This window comes from Pezoporus wallicus, unplaced genomic scaffold, assembly GCF_028554395.1.
Source record: "Pezoporus wallicus isolate ANWC-B61680 ecotype Strahan unplaced genomic scaffold, APGP_CSIRO_Pwel_v1 contig_2492, whole genome shotgun sequence".
In the NCBI taxonomy this organism is placed as follows: domain Eukaryota; kingdom Metazoa; phylum Chordata; class Aves; order Psittaciformes; family Psittacidae; genus Pezoporus; species Pezoporus wallicus.
The window spans coordinates 1,764,210-1,784,999 of NW_026637796.1; the positions used below are offsets into that span (position 1 = coordinate 1,764,210).

Below are 20,790 nucleotides of genomic sequence, written 5' to 3' on the forward strand. Positions count from 1 at the left end.
GCACTTGTGAATTAGCATCAAAAGGAAAATTGCCTCTAAATTTGTTTCCTCTAAGGGGAAAAACATTCTTGTTCTTACATGCCAGAAGACTTAGGGAGAAATCCTGGCTTCAGGATTCTGCAGTCACTGGAAGAATTCACATTTGTGTCTTAATGCTAGGGTTTTCCCCTTTAATTAATGTTTCTTCAAAGAGTATTCTACAAATCAGTTGACTTGTACAAATTGCTGTCTGTTCCCATGACCCATTGGTTAAAGTTTATGGAAACATAGCACATTGTTTGAGGGAAGAAACTCTGCCTCAAGAGTACAGGTTTTGATGTAAGCTGTTACTATTGAGACAGTTCTTGACTTCTCATACATTTGGAAATATTTACTGGAGAATGGATAAACGCATAATTTGTTGAATAACTTCAAATGGGATCGAATGAGTCAAACACTTGCATTTAAAAGACGTCAAAGCTTTTTGTGATTGGGATAATTTAAAAATACAGTAGTAGCAAGATACCATCTTGGATCTTTTTCACACCAGAAGTAAATGAACTTGTTTTCAATTGGTCTTGGAACAAATGGAAACTTTGAATAAATGAAGCAAGTCTAAACAGCATAGGCATAACACACACTGATCTCAGATTGAGAGGGGGACGGAATGTGTAACTGTACTTTGTCTGGAGTTGCAGGGCAAAGACATGTACCTTATACTGGAAAATGACATGCTGAACCTGATCGATCCCATGGACCGCACAGTTCTTCATTCACAGCCCATTGTGAGCATCAGAGTCTGGGGTGTGGGCCGTGACAACGGCCGGTGAGTATTAACTCTCCTTATCCCTCTTGGCTTGGTGCTATTTCTGGCTGCTGATAGAGAATACACATACACCTGGAGCAAATAAAAACCTATTCTTTTGTTTGAGTAATTGTGTCCCAGGGGCTATGAGGAGGTGGGCAAATTTTCCTTTTGCTTACTGGCATTACTTTTTTTAATCTTATGCTTTTCATAGTGTACCACTTACATGCTGTTTTGATAAGCCTGTATTGAGCAAACCTATCAGATTGATTCATCCAGGTGCATAAAACTGCACATGCAACTTCATTCTGTTTTAGACATTTATATAATACTTTTCAATATAAAACCATGTTTTTAAATACACCCTGTAGTATGTTTCTTCTGGCTATGTGAAAGCATGTCTTCCTGCTGGTCCAAGTTAAATGTGCTATTTTGACTTTATGCATGTTTTCCACTTTCTTGAGGTATTTGATTTGACAGAGAAAAAATTAAGATGGAGGGAAAAGTAATGTTTTTAAGCCATGACTATTACTTAAAGATCTTGATGTAAGACAGTTCTGAAGGGTGTGCAGACAACTGTCCCTGAAACCTGACTGCCTGCGAGCTGAAGTTCCTCCCTGCCACAGGGAGCGACCACAGATACACGCTAACATTCTTCCTGTCCTGGAGGCAGTCTTTCCTTAGCATTCCTTCCTGACCTGTCTTCTTTTGCTAACATCCTTCTTTGTCATGTAACACTCCTGTGGGAACAGAGTTGTGAAGGTGACTGATACACAGGTGAACAGGAAACTGTCTCCCTGTCCCATTGAGCATTTTGATGCATCAAAACCATTGCCATTCACATTAATTCCACGTTCTTCGGACAGTACCCATCCTGATACATGGGTAGTAAGAGTTGAATAACGTTAATGAGCTGCTGTGGTTTTTGTCCATGTTTGATTATTGAGAGATTTGCAGTAATAAGGTCTGGGCTTTTTTTTTGTCACTGACTTTTGATGGGAAATGCCATTTCAGACCTGAAAAATCTTTCCCAGTAAAAGATTTTCTGACACTTCTTTAGTCTCTCTCACACACACATGCACACACACACACACAGTCACACCCCTGCTAAGTTTCTGATTATCTCTGGCCAAATTTCCAAAAGGAATGGTGGCCTAATTCCATCTTTCAATATTTTTACTTCTATAAATGACTGATGGTTCATTTTGTTTTCTTTTTTTTTACTGTATTTCCCCTCCATTGGTGCAGATTTTGGGGAGGTCTGAAAGGGACAAATCCAGTTTGAAATGGTGGGAAGTAAAAAAGTTTTAACTTCTTATGAATAAACCCTTACAGTGCTTTGTTTGCCTTGGAAAATGAGTGCACTGCACATTTCCCTTCTTGTTTTGGTTAGGAAATAGGGCATCTTAAGGGCACCTAAATGTGATGCAGCTTTACAAGATAAAGGAAGTCAGCTTTGCTCTTTGCTAATTGTTTTGGAGTATTTATAGTTCTTTTTTTCAATATTTACATTTCTTTAGAAAATAAAATCATTCCATTATTTTGTTTATAAAGTATGTGAGTCACATGTCTCCAGCCTGGGTACTTTCTGCTTCTGAAGACAGAACTGGTTATAGAAATACCCATATTGAAAGGGGACATTAGAGTTTGAGAAATGTGCTGTTTGCAATCATGTGGCACCAAGAATGTTGTAAGCTTTTGGTGAAATGTATCTGAGGGGTGGGAGGCAATAGCAGACTCTCCTAGAGGAATATAAGCCCTGTCAGTAGGACAGGAGTTTGTGGGAAAGGTTGTGTGTGCACAAGTCATTCTCTCTGCTCTGACCTATGGATCTGCCATGGGATCCCACAACATTTACCTAAAGCTATGTACCAGGAAATAGCATCTCTGATCCCACTCTTTCCCATTTTCATGCCATATCTGGGAACCGAAGATGAATTCCAGTTCTGTTGACACTTCTGCAGAAACTCATGTCTCTATTAAGGAAAAAAAAAAAGTTATGGAGCATGTGGGAGAAGTACAGTTCCAAGTTTAAAAACAAACCAACCAGCCCCAAACAAACCCAGTCTCTTCCTTTTGATCGTAAAAGCTAGAAGCTTCCTCTACTGTTTTCCTGAAAATAGGTGGGTTTTGGTTTTGTTTTGGTTTTTTTGTAATACTGACAATACAGAGAACCTGGCAGAGCAAATGAACTGACCTTTTCTCATCTTTCTGCCATCAGAATAGGGAGCTGGACTTTCTGTGTTGAAAGTGAACATTTCTTGTTGTTGCTAGAGAACATGACTTGTCTTGATTGGTCACTGTAAATAACAGCAAGAAATAGTTTATTGTATATGAGCACACAATCAGTACCAGCCTTAATATTTCATTTGCTGGCACAGTAATATTCTTAGCCACTTCTACCAAAATCTACTTTTTTATCATAAGTTTGACTTCAGAGCTTTCCTGTTCTTAGCCCTTCTCAAGTATTTTCATAAGTGCTTCTACAGAAATTTTGTGTCTAGTATGTCAGGGCTGGAGCCCACTCTTTTTGAAATTTAACTTTATTGACCCATTAAAAAAAATAAAAGAAAGATTAGGAAAAGAGTTAGCCATTATTTGTAACTGAACTCGGACTGGATGTGATGATAAATAACAGGAGATACAAAAGACACGCAGAAAGAACGAATTTATTATTGAGTAATCCAGATGTACCATGTGTTTTGAGCATAGAGAGGTTCGGTATAGGAAACATGCTTTGAAGGGTAGCATAAACAATGTAGCTATTTGCTGAAGAAGTACTAATGCACAAGAAAAAAAACCATGGTGACTGCAGAACCCAAGCTGAGAAAACCATATTGTTAAGCTGGAAATTTTATGGCATCCCTTTTCATGTATACGTTAGCATGCAGTCCTTGGGCTCATCCTGGTAAGATTACGTATTGGTCCTGAGGTGAGAAACACCAGAGCCACTCACTGATTACAAAAGCAGCTTTCCATGAGTTTGTCATCATCAGAGAAAAGTGAGGGGATCACGTTGCTTGGACGGATTAATTGTCCAGGAAGCTGATGAAATCACAGTTTCTGGGATGAAGCTCTACCAGAAGTTGTTGCACACAGATTTTGTTGATTAGCTGCATCTTCTGACCCGAGAGCTTGTATAGTAATTGGATTTGTTGTGAAAGGCAGTGTATCAATTTTAAAATATTGTAGAAATGTGTATTTTCCTCTATTTTGAGTTAACAAAACCCCATCACAATCTGCAGGCCCTCCTTTTTAACTCTGTTTTGCTTATAGCAATTTATTTGGGTAGCTTTTGCTTTGGAAGATGAAGAGGTTTTCTAATGACACCTGACCAAATGATTTTCTAAGCTATGCCGTAATGAAAGATTGATGAAATACAGACATCTGCTGATGAAAGTTTAATCTGAGGATGTGTCTACTAATTCACCTCAGGCAGAAACATCCTCTGGGAGGTTGTAATCACTCTCTACATACGTTGCACTGTTATCCTGACCTCTGCAGTTCTGTGATAAGTAAAGGCTTCATCGTTTTGTTGGCTTAGGCGGTGTGGTGATTCTGTGTTTTGAAAGGTAGCATCCCTTGGTTTCAATTAATCAGTCAGTAGAACATGTTTGACTTTTAAGAAGCACCCTCATAAGATCGCGAACGAAAGCATGTTCCCACAAATTGGTGGTTGTGCATGTATATATGAGTACATCCATATGCAGACTCTGAGCTCCTATGTTTGATACATATATATGGGCATTAAAAGAAAATAAATATACTGCATCTGTCCGACTGTTTGACAGACTTGATTTCTTGTGATACTGTGTGATTTTTAAAAGTAAAAGCCACTATACTCTGTAGAGTTGCTTTCTCTTGCTGTACTGAAAACAGAGCCAAGACAATTCATTTAGTATTATATGTAAATAAGAAAAGCCCTCACACTTGTTTAAATAGTTTGATTTCGAGATCAGTGGGGTCATTGTCACTTGGAGGGTTGGTGGTATCACAGATGTATTAGCGAACAATTGTCAGTGCTGTGTTTGCTTCTCTAACAAGCCATCCACGACATGTTTTTTTCTGGGCTTTAAAATTACATTGTAAAATAGAGCCTACTGAAGCTATAAAAGGGTTGTTCTTTTCTCTTGTGAGTTGCAGGACTGTACATTAATCATTCCTCATGTTAGATTTTGTCTCCCCTTCTCTACTGGTGGTGCATGCCCTTTGCTTTCTGAGCAGCTCACTAACAAGGAAGAGAGAAAAGGCAATGGCTCATCAATTTTGCAAAAGAGTTTCTGTTAGCACATTTCCCTCAATGCTGCTTAATCTTCATTGCTCTTCCACCAATTCAAAGCCTGCCTCAGCTTTTAAAACCTACTCTACAGGACTTTAATTGCCTAAAAGGGCATTATTTCTTCTCTGCTGGTGTCTCCATACAACAACAGTATATTCTAGCTGAAAATTTCAGTGGCTAGCTGACCAGGAGGGCTGTGTGTGGGTTCAGGAGATAGCTTTGATGGGGCTGAATATGGAACTGGTTACTAGATGTTGTGGGCATGTGACATGTTGGACGAAACATGTAGCATGTGTCTTTATTCATCTGCCACATAGTGCAGCTTTGTTTTCTCTGTATAGCCTGTATGTTTCCCTGGTAGGCTTAGGAGGAAGCGTGGTTGTTGTTGGGTTCTTTAAGTAGTGGAGAGGCAGATTCTCTGATATTGCAGTTTTCTGATTATGAGGCTCTCTGACTACACAGTGTGAAAGGATTGTGCTTCCTCCTCTGCCCTGATAATGGCCTTTTTGCAGGTGGTGGTGGAGGGGATCTGTTTATCTCTGTGGATGTCCATTTTCCTGCTTTGAACTGCTGCTGTTTTTCTGCTGCCTAGACATCAGGGAACAAAATGGGGCTGGGAATCAAAAAGGGAAGAAAGGCAGAGAGAACAACTGGATTAAAGAAAAGTAGGACAATGCATGCACCAAAGATGAGGCTCAAGCCGCCTCTAAAAGGGAGAGCAGACAGCTAAATGAATAGACACCCCAAGTCAGGTGGACATAACCTTGTACGGCTGGCAGAGAAGAAAGTCCTAACAGCAAAACAGAAATCACCTGAGCTTTGTTATTTCAGGAGATGTTAAGAGAAAGCTGAGAAAACTTCTGGGGTAATGTGAGAAAAATGGGAAAAATCTGTGGAAAATGAGGAGGAAATGGTATAAAGTGGTGGCTCAGATTCATCAGAATTTGGGGAACTGAAAGTAAGATACTGTTTTGCTAAGATCTTGTTTCAACAGCTAAATAAAAATGGCCTGGTTTCAAAGGTAATATCTGCACTGACTTCAGGAGGATCTCTGTATATTCATTGTCTTTTAAAATCAAATGTCTAAATGCAGATTTAGGAACCTTTCTCTAGACACCCAGAATTAGAAATTTTCATTTGAGCAACAGTGCTACATCAGGTTAAATGTTTTCTTCTTAATTCTGGGTGTGTGTCAAGTTTAGAGTGGTAGGCACGTATCTGAGTAAGGACTGGTTTGTTAGAGGACAAAAATGGGGTGAGTGGGGAGTCTGGCAGCTGTGCTGCAGGTCAAGTGCCTGTCTCCTGGGTTATGCTTGTATTTCCTAGCTGAGATTGTGTTCTTACAGATATTGCCTGGCTGGAGCTCCAGTACATGTCTGTTACACGGACATGAGATATTAGAAAGGATACAGTTAATTAGACAAGCTAAGAGAAGTACGGGCAATAAATTCAGGTTTGGTAGTTGGGATATCCTGTTGTATCTGTAATTTATCATTCCTCTTTTCAGAAAATATTTTGTGTACAAGCAACACAACATCAGGCTTCAGTGATGCAGTGTGGCTTACAGCTGCATCAGTCGGGGAGGTGCTTAAGGTCTCTCTGGATTGCCTTCCCTTTGAGGTGATGATTGAATGTGCTCTGAGATTGAGTCTTTCTCTGATTCCATGAGAGAAGCGTATCAGGCTGTGCAAGATAATGAATAATAAACTTTCCTTCCTGCATTAAAGAGACATGGTCAAGAAAAGTAAGAAATAAAAGAATTTAAAGCTGAGATGGTTTTTGCACCTGCTCTTCTGAAAAGATAACACCCTCCAAAGAATGTGCAATTCCAGCTGAACTCTTCCAACTCTGAGACACCATTAATCAATATTGCCTATTCTCTTTGGCTCCCGTAACCTTGGAATAAAGACAAAACACGCTGTGAGGAATCATGTAAATGGGGCATAGGACTGGAGGAAAAGGATTTTGCTGGCTTTCCTGACCCATACTCTTAGCTGTCTTTTTTAGAGTAATCTTTTGTTTTCTCCTTTTCCCTAAGCCAGCTTCCTCTGAATATACTTTTCTGTATGTTTTGGTAGCATTTTCCTTCTCACTAAGAAATAGTTTAGGTGATTATTTACACAAAACTTCCATTTATATCCATAAGGTGTGACATTATTGTTTGCAAGTGCAGCATGTTCTAGGAGGGGGTAATGAAACAGTACAGCTGTTAAAGGGGAAATCCAGTCAAGCTCAGAGAATTAATGTGTTTTCAAGCAAATGTGGTTAAGTGGGCACAAAAAGCTGTGTGTGTGCATTCATACTTTGATTAATGAAACTGACTCATTTTAGTTTCAGGATTTAACATGAAAGACACGGTAGACTGAAGTTGCATTGAAATAGGCCTGTATTAACTTGAAATCAGCATACACAGTTTTGCACCAGTGAATGGTTCTTTATCAGTAGTGGCTTCAACTGTGTCAGGGCAACACCCCTCTATCCTTCTGCTTAATGCCACTAATGAGATGGAAAATGATTACAAGAGACAGTGAGGGATTTTTCTGTTTTACCGATGGGGCTTGTGAGCAGCTCAGGTGTTCATGAACAGTGGATTCACCTTTTGAGAGCAGCTGAGAAAAAAGGATATGCTTAGGGAGAATTTTGGCCATAGATATTTGGTCACTTTCAAGAGGCTTAAATGCAGAAACAGCAGCTGAAAAGTGTAGCAGCAGTCGATTTAGCATGAGTGCAGAGAAGTCTCATGGAGCAAGGGAGTTGGGCAAACACAGAAGAGAATTGTAAGGATTTCTGTAAGATAGTGGGACAGGAACAGAGAACCCCATGAAGGAGAGCTCAGGGTAGTGCTGAGGCATTTGCTTGTAAAGAAGTGGGGAAAATGGCAGGAGGCTTCCCTCCGTATTGGGAAGAACAACCAACTAACCATTTAAAATGTGTCAGTTGCTCTACTAGCAGCTTGAGTGTGGCAATGAATGCTTAGTCACCTTAAACAGAATCCTGTTTAAGTATTTTATTGTAGAATGTCTTTACTATTCTGTATTTATCTTCAGGTAATAATAGGAAGTATTGCATAATTTGGGAATTGTATAGAATCATAGAATAGATAGGGTTGGAAAGGACCTTAAGATCATCAAGTTCCAACCCCCCTGCCGTGGGCAGGGACACCTCACACTAAACCATCTCACCCAAGGCTCTGTCCAACCTGGCCTTGAACACCGCCAGGGATGGAGCATTCACAACTTCCTTGGGCAACCCATTCCAGTGCCTCACCACCCTTACAGTAAAGAACTTCTTCCTTATATCCAATCTAAACTTCCCCTGTTTAAGTTTTAACCCGTTACCCCTTGTCCTGGCACTACAGTCCCTAATGAAGAGTCCCTCCCCAGCATCCCTATAGGCCCCCTTCAGATACTGGAAGGCTGCTATGAGGTCTCCACGCAGCCTTCTCTTCTCCAGGCTGAACAGCCCCAACTTCCTCAGCCTGTCTTCATACAGGAGGTGCTCCAGTCCCCTGATCATCCTTGTGGCCCTCCTCTGGACTTGTTCCAACAGTTCCATGTCCTTCTTATGTTGAGGACACCAGAACTGCACTTGAAATACTCCAAGTGAGGTCTCACAAGAGCAGAGGGGCAGGGTCATCTTGTGTTTCTCCTGGGAGGAAGGCTTTTTTTAAATAGCACTTGGAATTGTTTGACTGTAAATCTTTCAGTTACAAGAAATGGTGCGTCTAAACCTGGACTACAAATAACCACTGTGATGTAGTCACGTCTTAATTAATAAAAATACGACATGTTGACTGAGTCCCTGGCTTAAAGACTTTCTACAAATCCGTGCTAGAAAATTTCCATATATTCCCTATGATCCCAGCCATTAACTCAAACACTTAAGGATATAACTAGGGTAATCTGGTCAGCTTAAGTGGATATTGCACAGGTCCTTGGAGATCAGCCTGAGATGCCTGTGAAAGTATCTGTGGCTCAGGAGAACTACTGCCTGCTGGTTTGGGGTGGGAATCTGATATCTTCTTGTATTATTCCTTTCACTGTATGTTAATTAAGCAGATGCTACATCCAGGCTGTATTGCTATATTTAACTGCTGCTTTAACTCAGTGGCAAAACAGCGATGAAAGTGATGTAAAAAGCTGCTGCTCTCCGGCTCTGTAGCTGCGAATAGAGAACACGTCCCTCCCAGGCTCTCCCCGGCTCTCTTGGTTTTCAACACTCAGTTACAAGCCTTGGTCTTAAGGGACGATCAGAGGTGGTTTTAACTTACCTTATTTACTTTGCTTGGTCATGCACTTGGGTGCATGCACAATCTGTTGTTTCCTTTCAGTGGAGGCTATGCTAACAAAAAACAGCATCCTCCTCCTAGACCAGTCAGGGTTGATTGAAGGTGCCTGGCTTTCACCACCTTCATCTTCAGCAGCACTGAAGTTAGTCTCTTAGTTTCACATCTCTCAGATGATATGTCAACTGTAGGCATTGTGTATAGAAGGAACCACCTGTGGAATGAAATTTCACAAGAGAATTATGTTTTGACAGCCTTCTCAAGGCTGTCCAATGATGTCAATTCAGTAACATTTTTCTTAAAAAAAAAAATACAAAACTTTACTGTATTCTTTCATCCTTATCTCAAGACCTTATCCAGCATAAGCTCTCTGTAGCAGATGAAAGAAAACCAAATTAGCCCACTAGTGATTTCACTTTGCTAGTTTAATGTAGACTGATGCTGTTCAGTTACTAATAAGGTGGGCATATGAAAAACCTTCTGAGGAGCCACAGGGAGCATAGACCACTGAAGAAAAGCGCAATGTTTTAAGAAAAATTGTACTGACAATGCTTACAAGCCACCATGTTGGCTGAGATGTTCCATACAGCTCTTCGTTACCTTGATGTATGTTTATATGAGCAGCAGCAGACTTTTCTCTTGTGTGGTGGCTTACTTGTAAAGGTCAACCTCTTGTAAGACATGTATTTACTAAGCTTATTGTTTTCTATTGTAGGCAAAAATTTGACTTCCTAAAAATTATCACTATCGTGGGCAAATAATTTCTGAAAAAGTAATTCAGAGGAGAAACTTCACTGTGCAGTGAAAAAGGTTTCATTCAGTTCTGTATAATTTTACTTAATAAAATGTGGGACATTAACAGCTTTCCAATTTAAAAAAGCAAAAAGCAAAAATACACCCAGAAAATTACGTGTCTCTAGCTCTTCTTCCTGTCCAAACAGCTGATGCCTGTACTCTGCCTGCAGGTTAGAGGGAGGTATGATGATTCTATATATGCCTTACTATGTAAATATTTATATCCACTTACATGAACCCACTTTTCATGTTTGCTTCAGTGTTACACTCCTGATATCAAGAGAACTTGAGACATAACTATGTATTTGTAGACCACGGAAGGTCTTCTGGAATTTGGTATATGCTGTAGTAAAAGAAGGTCCAAATTTTGTCCTGATTCTTTAAGGACAGTCATTAACTTTACTGAACTACACTGGTATAATCATTTGGAATGTGCCTCTAAAGTGTAAGAAGATGCTCTTGCTGTCAACTTACCACTTCAATTATTTACACATCGCATCTGCCTTGGGATGCTTTTCCATGTTTGCTACTAGCTGATTGCAATTCAAATATTATATGTGGTACATCTTTATGTATATCATCTACTGTCTTACCCATTACTTGTATGTAGTAGGCCTTTTCACTTCAGGCTTTTAATTCTGAGGATAGTATGTTGGCCTCTTTACTTTCATTGACTCCACCAGGGTAAAGGGCCTTAGTCAGTGGTATTTGGCACAATTTGTCCTCTATCAAAGGAAGTAGATCACCTGCTGAAGTCTTTTTGATTGGTGCAGATTGATTAGCAGAAACCTAAACACAAATATGAGCAAACTAAAAGGTTTTTTTCAACAGATAATTCAAGTGTCTTAAACATTTAGGGATTGTTTTTACTGACTTGTTTTTCTATTTAGAAACTGTGTTACATGAACATCTGTATTTTTTTGAGAATAAAATTGTGCTTAATGACATTGAAAAAGCTGTGTGGATAATATCTCTTGTGATGATCTGCTTCACATAAATGCTCTTCATCTTAATTCCATAAAAATAATTTAAATTTATAATTTGAATAACGCATCAAACATTAATGTCTCTAAAATTTCAGTATTTTACTTCTTGGAGTTCTTCTCTCCCCACCTTCAGTAGTTTCTAAGCTGGCTGGGTGTACACATGGTGCCCCCTGCGTATGACCAAATTCCAGTTATAATTGATGGGAAGTTTTTTATTAACTTCAGCATGAGCTGGGTTAGTCCGTAACTTACAGATGTGGAAAACCGGATACTGCTCAGCAAAATGATAGTAATACCTCTGAGAGCGGCAGGATGGTGTAAATGTTCTTTAGCAGGGCTTGGGTTCCTGTAGAAGAACAAAACAGCAGGTGCAAAAGTAAAGAGCTAACTATGAATCTTAGAAGGGTCTGAAAGAGTTTGAAGTCTGCAAGGTGGCCAGCTTCAGTATTTGACCTGCTGTCCTGCTGATCTTATGCTTAACATCAATGAAGTAAGTGAATTTTCCACTTCAGAGAGGAACCTGTGACAGTGAGCTTGCCTGGGATCTGGGATATCTGTTACATATAGCAGTGTTTGCAGTGATGCTGTACTTGTCAAAGTAGATTACTGTAGATTACTTAAAGAATCATTTTTAAGAACCTCAGATGGGTTCCTATGGCCTGTCTTCTGCAATTTCAGGCAATCTCATAGTAGTTAAGGTCCTTTTGGCAAGCTGATCACAGGTGTAGTTCAGTTTGCTTAGGATGTATTGAATGGTTTTTGCTTTGTAGTTGTGTATCATCAGTCTTTCTTCAGTAAGAAGTTTATTTTCTGGCTGTTCCTTCTATGGAATAAACTTCACCTGTACATCTCTAACAATGTAGTTACACATTTAAGATAAAAAGTACCTACTCCCAACAAAAAAAAAAAGATGCACTAAGGAAAAATTTTTTTCTTTTGGGAGGGCAGTCGTGTATTTTATGAGGAAAATTGCTTTTCATCTCTGCTTTTGCTCAGCTGCCATCAGGAACATGATGAGGTGAATTAGACAAAGCAAACTGATTAATGGCTTTTGCCCTCTATTTGTTTATAAAGTACATATGTGACTTCAAGGGCCTTAGTTTAAAAAAGAAACAAAGCTCTTCTAGGATATTTCCAACCCAGGCATTCATAAATGGTATATTCATCACTTTTGAGCCTTTAGGATTCAAGGTGGTATTTCAGACTTCCTCCATCTGTCCGTGGATGCTGGAAACTGGTTTTGTGAAAGATTCTCTTATACCTGTCTGAATCCAGGATTTAAATTTTATTAAGTGTTTTCTCACTCATCTTTCACCTTCTTCCTTCTTTTCTCAAAGATAATAAGAAATTTCAGATAAATCAGAAGATTTTTGGCATTCCTGTTTCTGCTTTGTAATTTGTGATGAAAATAGGTGATCACAACAATGGAAGGGGTTTTTGTTTCCTGGAAATGTCAGAATGTTTTGCTACAGAAACAGAATGGATGTCTCAGAATAGCAAAAGGCCGGAAAAGCTGGGGAAATGTTTGTCTCTCTGGGTAGGGCACAAGGGGAGCTCCGAGTGCTGCAGGTAAAGGAGCTGGGACGCAAACCTGCTTCTGTTTTCATCTCAAGTGTAGGACTACAGGTCTGCAAGTGTGAGTGCAGCTGCTAGGGCTAACTACCTCTCCACCTTCAGAAATGCACTCTTGGCCTTACAACATAGATTTGTTAATATAACATAATTTTCCTTTTGTTCAAATTTAAATAAACAGCAACCTGAAGCCAGGTTCCTTACCCATAAACTCATTTTCTTTTCTTCTTCAAATTTTCTGTATGTGAAACCCTTGGATCCAGTCCTGGCACATGCTCAGGTTGAATATGAGGATATCAGCCACTGTCAGTGGTTTTGTTTCTTCAGTCCAAGCACAGCTCTGCTGGTATTACTAGAGCTGTGTGACAGGATACTCAGGATTTTGCCCTGAGGTAAATAGCTTCTGGCCATGCAGTAGGAATATTTGATCAATTTGGGGAGAACATGGTCCTACCCCTGTGCCTAGAGTATAAGCTAATTTCATTTACTTGAATGCCCTGCTGTTCATTGGCAGTTTAACCAGAGAATTGGGCACACCATCACTGCTGAGTGAGTGGAGATCTGCCCAGATTCCTTAGGGTGTTAAATATCCACTCCCTGGTGATGAGCTTGGCTGAACTTTATCTCTGGTGAGGAACACAGCAGCTTCAGGACATACAGCCCAGCTGGGGCCCCATGAGAGGGCAGCACATGACAGATGGGAGAGGCTTGAACAATGTGTATGGCATTAATACACGAGGCATGCGCCAAAGCACCCCTACTGCCTTGAATGTGGCACTTTCGGCAGTGCAGGAGTTGGATTTCTTAGATCGCTGAGAGCTCTCCTGGGCAGTTTTCACCTTGCCAGGGCTGGCTGCTTGTGATGTTTTTGTCAATGTAAATTTGACCCATTACCTTCTGTAAGCTCATTTCTTTATCAGCCTGTAGGTAAACTGCAATACAGAGGTCCTTCCTGCCTAGTAATATGGGTGTAAGCTCACAGCTCTGCCTGGCAGTGGGAAATGAGACTCAGTGCAGTGTTTGGAAATTCTTTCACAAGGTTTATGGTAGCAGTTGTTGCTGGGAAGAGCCTGTCAGCCAGATGCTGCAGCTTCCACGACTGCTCTCAAATAAGTTATTGATCTAATTCTTTAAAACACAGTTCATGAAAGAAGATTTCTGTGTGGGTTTCCCCTTTCATTTTTAGGTTACATATATTTGGCCAAGTAAACTGTAAGGGATGAGAAATGAGACACCACCACCCCCCAAAAGCCTATACCTAGAATTTTAAATTCATGTTTGAATTCACATTTTTGGGTGGGATGGAGGTTTAGTAAAGCTAAGTTTTGCCAAAACAAAAACCACAAAGCACAGTTGTAGCTAGTAAGCAAATTTGTATGTGCACAAATGGGAAGACATTGGCCCCAAACTGTTTTTCATTTTCAGAAAATGCCTGCTGGCCAAGCCCTGGGAGATTTCCCTGTTGCTGGTGGCAGAGGTGAATCTGTTGCCCTTTTCATAGTCAGCAGCTAGAAGCAACAAATTCAGAGGAGCTAGAAGTGCGAGGCAAGGGAAAGGGAAGCTGAAATGCTGACATCAGGACAAGTTATTTCTCAGCAACGAAGGCAGCATGTTTGTATCCAGTCATACCATTACTGAAAGGTGCATAGGCAGTAAGTATCGCATCTATCACATACCAAAATATGAAAACCACACAGGATTAGAATTCAGTTCCAGTTCATTTTCTGGATAGCCAGCTAAGAATTTCAAGACTGGGATGTAGTTTTAATTACACTCATTTTTAGAGGATTCCAAAATTCTGCTGAATCTCTTTTCTTATACTGAAGAATGTTCAGAGAAGAGTGGTTCTCCCCCACAGACTGTTCCAGCGTATCAAAATGGCAAAGTCTGGCTTCTATCCTTAGAAGCCTTTTAAGTCAGTCTGGCATTGTTCTCACAAGTGCTGTTGTTTGGCCAGCTGGAAGGCTACCATATCCTGTTGAATGCTACGTGTTGAGAGTAAAAGCGGAGAACAGCAAAGAAATAGGGTAGCTGCCATAGATATCAGGTTAATTCTGCCTTCATTTACAAATTTAAATCAGTTATGTTAAATGCATAATGGAACCTGGATTAAAAATGTAGTGCACGTACGTTCTATTGCATTTAACCAGTTTCAGGTGCAATTTTGCTTGTCCATAAAAATGTCTTTCTTTCCCCACAAGTGAGTTCCACATTTATGTCAAGGCTTTTGAGAATTTACTTGTTTGCTTCAGTGCAAAAACTATCACATGGATTTGAATTCTTGTTAGCACTGGACGTCCAGCACATCCAATAGAGGAAGAGTTGGATCTGTTTCTTCTTAGACAGCATCAACAGATTTGTTTATGAAATTCCAACCTGTTACTCCTGTGGAAATCAGCAGAAAGCTTTCAGGATGGCATAGGTTGTTGCTTGGGCATAACTGGTCCTGCCAAGCCCTATTGATGATACATAGGAGGGAAGGAAGGAAGGAAGGAAGGAATCTCACTAGATTCTCAAGGTATAGTTAGGTGGTGAGCAAACATCCTGCTCCCAATGAATCTGTGTGGGTGAAAAAAGTGACTGCCAGAAAAATATCCTTTACTGCTTTTCACCCTCTGAAACCTGCTCGTGTAGATATCCGTAGTCACGTTCCCTGCTCTGCTTTCACTTGTGTTGAGCTCGACTAGTTTAAAGATGGTTGGTAGGCATTTGCCATGTTGGCTCATTTTCCCTGAGGAGGGAAAGGTCTGATCCCTTGGATGGAGAAGAGTGATGTGTAGGGTGGTGACCCATGTCCTCACACCATTGCAGTTGTTCCTTGGTTGGAGTTTACCTCCTCCCAGTCCTCCCCTGCATCCGGGAGGAGTGATGTGCAGTGCCACAGGTAGCTGTGAAAGCTGAATGCCTCGGGTGGAGATTTAAACCTTGCCACTTTCTGAGCAGAGCCCCTGGGGAAGCAGCTCTTTATTGTTCATTGAGTACGTCTGATGGGGAGTTTTGCCAAATAAAAAGCAGAGCTCCAGGAGCATTGTGTTTACCAGCAACATCTCTAAATTAGATTTACTGTTATTGCATGTGCCAGTCCTGGCAAGTCAAATGATTTGGTATGTTTCTTTTTACAGCTCGAGGATAAATCTCACTTGTAGCATAAGCAGGTGTAATTTCACTGAAGTAAAGGCAGTTGCACTTCTGTCTGAATTTTTTTATTTGTCTGCAAATCTTTGCTGCCTTTTAGAGAGACTTGCTTTCACTGTTGCATTCAGAGTCATGCTGTGAAAGCTTTGTACTGGCTTTGGAAAGCTGGGAGGGGAAGACTCCCTGCGCTCTTCAGCTTTCCCCAAAAGATCGTTTCTGTCACAGCAGATTAGCCTGGGGGGTTTACAGGCCAGGAACACAACGCGTGGCAGCAGAGATTTGTTAAAGGTGGGGGAGGAGGAGAGGGGCCTCTTCCGCAGGTCAGGGCGCGGGAAGCGGGCAAGTCGTAAAAGCCACGGGAAGGGAGGAGAAGACACACCCCTGATGGAGCGGTGCCGTCCAGAGGGAGAGCAGCACCCACTGTCCCACGGCTGAGGCGTGCACAGACCGTGAGGAGAGTGGGAGCTGACATGATGTGCTTCAACTCAATGCAAAATGAATGAGCTGCTGTTCTCGGGGGCTTTTCCGCCCCCGTTGTTGAAGTGCAGCTACACGGCTGCATCAAGCGTACTTTGCATCATCTGGTGCCTAGTTACATGCTAACGGAGACGGGGGCTAGGCAGAGCATTGAGTTGGGCGCTTGTGTATGACGTGCTTGGCATTAAATTCGTGTTTGCTGCAACAAAAAGGTAAGAAACTTGAAAAAGTGACAAGAGAAAACGGTCAGCCGCCCCCCCCCAGACAGCAGTCTCACGTTAGGAACAGCCTTTGTATCGAACTGTATTTTCAAAGCTATGCTTCGTTAGTCTAACGCTTCTGTGTGGATGCCTGCAAGGCAAATTACAGCTCGTAGTGTGACAAAGGCAAATTACAGCTCCTAGTGTGACAAAGGCAAGTCGGATTTCTTTTCTCCAAAGCTGACACTTAACAACCTTCAGGAGAGCACTGTAATAGAAATGCTGGACTGTGTGCTGAGCGGTGAGTATGTGATGCCGTTTTCCCTCTCTTTTATCCCTTCTGATGTTGTTCATTTGAGCAGTAAGATAACTAATGGATCCTGATGATTAATAGGTCTAGGGGACTATGTTCAGCACAGAATTACATGTTCTTAAACTGGCTGTGGTTACTGGCTGCATATCGACCAGCATGGTTCTACAGAGGATGATCATAATTTGTTTTTACTGGTAATGCTGTATTAATGGATAAAAAGATGCTGTAGGTAAGAATAGTAGAAGCCTCATTTAGTGAAGAGAAGAAACCCTGTGTTTTCCCCCAAATGTACAGCACCTGTATAGTTATTTATGTGTAATTCCCAGCTAACTTCTAGCTAGCCAGTCTGGGCTTTCCTCTTTCAGCCCATAATTGACAATGGAGATTGTGCAATCTGAAATCATTGCAGAGCTCCAAAAGAAGTAAATAGGTTTAAAGACAGAAGTATTGCACTGGGGGGGGGGGGGGGGGGATATACATGCATGTAAAAATATACTTAGTTGAAGTGAAATACTTCATGGCTTTTTTGACAGAAGAGGAAACTTCATGATTTAAATGTAATATATTGCCTTGAGATCTCTGTGCTTGCTTAATCCTATCTGTATTCATAAAGTTTTTGCAGCAGGAGAAATGTCATTGATTTGTTAATTGATATATAGCTTCGAATCCTCATTATTCTGGGTGCAGGGAGGAGGGAAGAGTGACATTCATCTTTGTCTTTAAACTCAGCATCTTCACTCGTAAGTTTCTCTCATGTTATGGAACCTCATTGCTCTCCCTGCTCTGTGCAGAAATTTTTCTTTCTGAAAGGATAGCAAACATTGCTGAGTCTTATATGAAGTGTTTAATCTCTTAAAACTATGGCCTTAATTAGGTCTTTGTAGCTGTTGCCTTGCAATAAATGTAATTATAACAACTTGTGAGTGAGGAAAAGGGTATTGTTTAGCCCTGGAGCATTTCTTAGTAAAAATTGGGTTATTTATTTTCATAAGGAGTTAGAGGAGGGGAGAGGTAGTGGGGGTTCCTTATGTAGTACCAGTTAGATTTTTTTATTATTATTATTGTTGTTATTATTATTAATTTTTTTTTAATTACTGGTTAGTTTTCCCTTCTGCAACAGCGGATGTATATGAGTAAATAACCCTATTTATAAAGATATTTTAAACACTGATCAGTTAGAATACAGATGAGGATCAAACTGTGTGAATTAGTATTTTAGGTAATTAAGGAGTTGCTGTAGTCTGTTGGGCAAGGTTTTCTGGTTTGCTGCTTGGAGTTTGCTGCATTTTGTAGTAAAACTCTGTTACTGGGGACAAAATTCTGTTCTAATCAATATTAAGAGTGCTAGTATTGATTCAACTGCTCCGTATAGCTTTGTGTTAGAGTGCAGACTTTGCTCCAGTGTAGTTTGAGGTAGGCTGAGATAAGCTTATTCTCTGGGTGAAGTTAATCCAGGTCAAAACCTGACATTTAACAGTTCTAAGTGAGGGAATATAAAGTCAGTAAGATGCATTCAGTTTGATTTCCCGCTGTTAGAAAATAACCGGCATGTACCTGGTTTGGTATCTTTGTTGCTGTTGTATTTTGATGTGATATTTAATGCCTTCTCTGTATGTTTTAAGTTTCCAAATTGGAAATATCTTTATGGATGAATTTAATAATTCTTAAAATAAAAAATATCAATCATAACCAACTGATCCATCTAAAATGGTGGGCTAGTGATCTGGGGAAAGGTGGCCTGCTGTTCAGAGTTCTTTCCATGCTTCCAGAAATGTGCTTGTTTTCCCTAACAAGCCAAATACGACATTTCCCTACGGAGAGGAGGCTGGCAGCAGGTTATAAAGGATGCCCCTAGCTTACTTCAGGAACAGAGGTTCCTGGGATGTCCATGTCCTTCAAGGAGCTGTAACTGTACCCACTCTTTCATCTCAGGTCTTCAGTCATTGTCATTCAGTGTGTGCAGATGGGAGAAATGCTGAAGAAGTGGTGACCTGAAGTTGCTTGTTTATGGAGAGGACTTGAGGAATAACAAGGAACCAGCTTGCCTGTCAGATACCACTGTGATGTCTAGCACCCGGACTATCAAGGGGACTTACTGATTCAGAGCTTCTGGTCTCAAGAACCCAATTCAGTCTTTCAAAAATGTGGATTCATATAACATGTCAGGCTGCCTCATGTATTTTTAGTTAAAAAATAGAATCTGAGTAGGTTATAGTAGTCTTCATAATATATGATAAGCAACAGAAGGCTAGATCAAGCCATCAATTTTTAAGCAGAAATCTTTTTGCTGCCAGTGGAGAATTGCTTAAAAATTGATGGCACAATCTGGTCCACAGTGAACAGGGGACTTCTGCAGAAAGCCTTAGTTCTGCTATTACTCAGTCTTCATCCTCGTGGTAGTAGGGACCCAGAAACCCAAGGCTAGTCTGCTGGAATAGTCTGGAAGACAGAAGGCTTAAAGAATGTTTTTTTAAAAAAGGAAAAAGTTAAAAAGCTACAAACCCCTTAGAAAAATTCTAAACCACAGCTGTTTTCCTTTCAGGGAAAGCAACTATATTTCTCTAATGGCATACATAAGTGAAGGACATAATAATTCATTAAGCAACAGAGAGGCTTCCAAAGACACAGAAATGAAGGTTGTTTCCTTTATTTGTTAATTTCCTGTTGTTGAGGTGTAAATACATTTTACATAAACATTTTCTGCATTAAGTGCTACTAGACTTCATAATTGCAAATTAGAAAACCAGGGTAGGGCCTCTTATGTGCCTCAGAGGATATGCTTGGGCGAGTACTTCTAACTGTAAATAAAGACGAAAGGCTCATGACATGCATCATTATTCTCAGTCAAGTAAAACATATTTTACTCCATTAAAACTCTGCAGTAATTGAAAGCAAAGACATTTCAGTTGGTTATTATCTCTTAGGAAGAGAGATGGTCTGGGCTGCTGCTGTATGGTCCCATGTCAACAGGCTGATGATGGGTATGGTCCCATGTGAACGTGTTCGAAGACCAAGGAGGTGGGAGGGCAGTCCTCTGTACTTGCTCAGGGTGTAGGTGACACATGGCAGCCTGGTTTTCCCTGGTCTGCTTAAAAAAGACAACTGGGGAGGTTGCAGTCAGACTCCAGGGGAAGCTACAGGAATGAAGAGGCATGACGTGTTAACCTCTTCAACCTGTTAGCTACATGCTCCGTCACAAAATGCGTGGCCTGTAGACTTAAGTTAACTGCCAGGTACAGGGGCGTAAACTCCTAATGCTCTCCCAGGCTCATGTGAAGAGCAGTGCCCCACTAAAACAGTAGCTGAGCATGGGAACATCACCTTGACCTTTAACTGTCCTATCAGAGACGCCAGCAAGAACAAAACCTGTCTGGTTTGTTGGTGTGGTTTGCTCTCTGTCAACACTATAGTCTTACAATGGCCCCTGTTGAAGTAGAAGACACAACAGTAGCCACCCTGGAGTGGTTGGAGCCCAGGACATCTGTCTTGGTCACAGGGATGAATGGCCACTGGGAGGCTTGAGAAGCTGGGGCTCTCAGGCATGTCATTTCATCCCTGCCAGCCTCCCTCTGCCCAACGCTGATATGGGCCCATAGCTGGTCCTCTGCGTAAGCACCTCCAACTGCACAGCGCATCTCCATCCTGTGCATTGAGGCTACAGTCACAGGTAAAAAATAGCCTGGGAAGGACTGCAGCAGGTCACCTTAGACCAGCCTCCTGCCCAAAGTGGGCAGGGTTCAGGATTACGTCAGGGCTGGTTTTGGTTGATGTGTTTTAAAACCTCCAAGAGCAGAGATTGCACAGCCTCTTGGGAGTATCTCTCTGGGCTTACCCATTCTTGGCAAAGAAACTTGGGTTTGCTCTGCTTTTCTAAAGCTCCCATGAGTGAGTGAGAGACACCAATTAGATCCTCATTCCCTGGCTAAACAGGCATATCTCATTTCCAGGCTGAGTAAGTATGGTT

At 41.0% G+C, this 20,790-nt stretch overlaps 1 protein-coding gene across 12 annotated transcripts in view; it reads left to right on the forward strand.

The window, feature by feature from the left end:
* The window catches only part of APBB2 (amyloid beta precursor protein binding family B member 2), a 112,533-nt gene that overhangs the window by 71,378 nt on the left and 20,365 nt on the right, over positions 1-20,790 (forward strand). For 10 of the 12 annotated variants that reach the window (XM_057407536.1, XM_057407537.1, XM_057407542.1 and 7 more), the window contains one exon: positions 678-805. In XM_057407536.1, coding sequence (XP_057263519.1) covers positions 678-805 — 128 coding nt within the window. Of the gene's footprint in view, positions 1-677; positions 806-16,278; positions 16,526-16,725; positions 16,815-20,790 lie in introns of those variants that run through there. The other 2 variants (XM_057407544.1, XM_057407546.1) reach the window with 2 other exon arrangements.